The following is a 3,174-nucleotide window of genomic DNA, read 5'->3' on the forward strand; positions in this document are numbered from 1 at the left end:
CTACTTCATGAGTGTTGCCTTTTTGAGCGCCATGCGCTCGAAAGGTTGGTGGAATCGTGGATATCTTTTTCAGCAGAATAGATCTTGCTAATTGATGTGGTGCGTGGTTATAGATCCGTCGACTCAAGTCGGAGCATGGTACGCACTGCATGACGAACGGGGGTTAATCTTTTCGGGTTTCTCACGTGTTGCTATTCATTATGCCAGCATTGTGAATCCAGAACGGAAGATCGTGGGTATCGGCTACAACGGATTCCCAAATGGCTGCGGTGATGACGAGCTGCCGTGGGCACGTGAGACTGCAACTAACTCGCCACTCGATACGAAGTACCCAGTAAGGAAACGCAGCCTCCAACACGTGACTTTGCAATGCTAATTTTGCTTTGTGCTTAGTATGTTTGTCACGCAGAGATGAATGCCATACTGAACAAGAACTCCACCGACGTCAAAGGATGCTCAGTACGAAAATTTGTTGGACAGCTTTCTTTGGCTTAATTTGACAGTTGCTGTTTGACGCAGATTTACGTGGCGCTCTTCCCTTGCAACGAATGTGCCAAGCTCATCATTCAGGTATTGATTTCTGAAGGATATTGCAATATTGCAACAAATTGCCATTAATTGCCTTCATGTTGCTGTGCTCAGAGTGGCATCGCACGCGTCGTTTACTATTCCGACAAGTACAAAAGCGAGTACGTTGGGGACACAGCTTCGTCTGGTGTCTGTAAGGGCTCTAACTTGTTTAGTTTATTCGGTGTAGCTGGAAGTTCGTGGCATCACGTCGGCTCTTGGACATGGCTGGCGTGCAATATACACAACACAAACTTCAGCTCTCAAAAGTCGTCATTGATTTCACTTCAGTCATGTAAAGTGAAAAGAAACAAAAAATGGAATACAGGTAGTTGCCATCAAGCAACAAAAACCGAAAAAATGGCATAGTGACACTTCGAGGTGATCAAAAATCCCTGTTATCCATCGGCCGGGAAATGCTTGCAAGCTATAGACAAAAAAAAATAACACTTTGAACAGGTTTACTCAGCCGCCTCCCACTGCGAGACAACGTCGTTGGTGATGCTGCCACAACTGAAGTCAAAGTCGTCGGCGCCGATCTGGATGACCTTAACACCGTAGTCCTCGTCAATGATTGTCACGTAGGTGGCCGGGCCGTCCGTGGGGCGCTTGGCGAATTGGTCGTTGCCCGGGTTGTACTTGCCTTTGTAGAAGTAGAAGTGCGTTGCCACGTAGCTCGTGTCCTTCTCGAGCACTTCAACAATATCAAGCTCACCGCAGCCACCAGCAGGACCCTTGCCACGGCAGTTGCAGCCGTACTGACCGGAGTGAGTCACCTGGTCTGGCAGGAGCCAGGCGGCAGGCACGTTAGGGGCGCCACCGTCCGCCATAGACACCTTGAAGACGAAGATCTTCTTGCCGCCAGTCCATCCCTGATAAGCCGTGCCATCCTTGTCATACGCGCCCTCGCACTCGACGTCAACACCACACTTGTTCTCCGTCATGATGTGCACCTCAGCACCGGTGGCCTCAGAAGCGACGATGGAGCCACCACCCGGGTTTGAGGCCGCAGCTAGCGTGCCGCTGAAAGGGGTGGACTGCTTGGCGACACCCGTGCCGTCGGCCTCGCAGAATCCTTCGGGTGAGCCTCCACCGGTGTAATCAATGTTCTCGTTATTAAGGAACACCATGTTGGTGGCGGCACCGCCGTTCTCGTAGGACGAGACCTTGGCCCATGTGCCGTTGGTGTTGATGAACACGCCGATGCCGGAGATCGTCATGGGACCACGAAGAGCAAGAGTGACTCCCGAGTCAAGAGGCGACACAGGGTTGGACGTGGTCACCGGCGTCTTGATGCACGACGCGATGTCCGTCACCTGCTCATATGTCCGCAGTTCACGCCCGTGTACGAGTAGGAGCTCGAGACCGTGCCGGCCGTCGACTGCTCACCGCCAGAGATGGTCGATTGCTGCGTAGTCTGCTGAGTGGCATCGCCCGAGCCATTAGCGCTGGCTTCACCGGCCACCTCGCTGCCCTGCTGTTGAGGAGTGTCGACCTGCGTCACGGGAGCTTCAGTGACCGGAGCTACCGTAGCCGGTGTGGCCGGCTCGTCAGTCTGCGGGACCGGGGCGTCGGTCACCGGCGTCGCTGGAGCAGGAGTCACGACAGGATCCATATCGCAGATCTTGCCGGCGCCGGCTGAGACGGCGCTGACCATGGCCCCAGCCATGAGGAACATGCCGTAAAGCTTCATGTTAGTATGAAGCGAGAGAAAGTTTGTGCACCGATATCTCCTTGCTGAGAGCAAGGCAAATTGTCGAATGAGGTACAGTAGCGGAAAAGGATCGGCTGTGATAAGAGCCGCAGGACGGCATGGATGAAGAATCCGGGCATAGAGCGGAATCCACTGTTGTGCACAAACAGACAAGCAAGCCGTGCAATTGGTGCCGCCACTGGCGGCCCGCCAGTCGATAAGCAGCCATTGCCAAGGGTGGAACATATGCTGCTGAGAACATATGTCGCCACGAACCCGCCTTGCTTCTTGCAAGAGGACGACTAGACAATGAGAGACGAATTGCCCAGAGACGGCGCTATTATAATCTGAAACAAAAGAAGATGGGGTGCCAGCAAAATCAAAACGGCTTCAGCAAACAAATCTCTTCACTTTGGGGCGCCAGCAAAAGATTTGTGGGCTCCGGCAAAACAGCACTAACAAAAAGATGTGTACGCATCAAAGCTTCGATGTACCGTACTTTTATCAAATGGCAATTCCAAGTCACAATACAGAACTCGACCGGTTGAGTAAACCAGCATCAGCTGCTTGCAGGTTAACTCGACCACATGCACAATAACTCGACCGGTCGAGTAAACCAGCATCAGCTGCTTGCAAATTAACTCGACCACATGCACAATAACTCGACCGGTCGAGTAGACCGCATCAGCAGTGTGCATCTTTGCTTGATTGGTTGGAGCGGGCGACGTCGTGTTACAACCAGTTCTACAGTTGCTCGCCATAAACTGTTTTTACTCCAGTTGACCCCCGGCACGCCGTGCATTCACCTCATTGGCACCTGTGCTTATCCTACTAGTACCGAGCGCGAAACCGAAGGATGCCACGTCATTCCTGGGCACTATTGGCGGAACATGCAACGAGCGCAGACTTTGTCA

The 3,174-nt window shown here is 52.7% G+C and overlaps 2 protein-coding genes across 2 annotated transcripts; one reads left to right on the top strand and one right to left on the bottom strand.

Moving 5' to 3' along the window:
* Positions 1-135: 135 nt before the first annotated feature.
* PITG_20614 (deoxycytidylate deaminase) lies at positions 136-866 on the top strand (the record flags this gene model as incomplete). The annotated part of the gene is made up of 6 exons (XM_002895483.1): positions 136-138; positions 230-334; positions 394-459; positions 520-570; positions 643-677; positions 758-866. 6 exons carry the CDS (start codon positions 136-138, stop codon positions 864-866), a joined length of 369 nt encoding a protein of 122 aa, XP_002895529.1.
* A 52-nt stretch (positions 867-918) lies between these two features.
* PITG_20615 (uncharacterized protein) lies at positions 919-2,260 on the bottom strand (the record flags this gene model as incomplete). The annotated part of the gene is made up of 2 exons (XM_002895484.1): positions 919-1,948; positions 2,026-2,260. The coding sequence occupies 2 exons, from the start codon at positions 2,258-2,260 to the stop codon at positions 1,029-1,031; spliced, it is 1,155 nt and encodes a 384-aa protein (XP_002895530.1).
* Positions 2,261-3,174: the final 914 nt, after the last annotated feature.

The sequence above is a fragment of the Phytophthora infestans genome, genomic scaffold (genome assembly GCF_000142945.1).
Source record: "Phytophthora infestans T30-4 supercont1.167 genomic scaffold, whole genome shotgun sequence".
Classification (NCBI taxonomy): domain Eukaryota; phylum Oomycota; class Peronosporomycetes; order Peronosporales; family Peronosporaceae; genus Phytophthora; species Phytophthora infestans.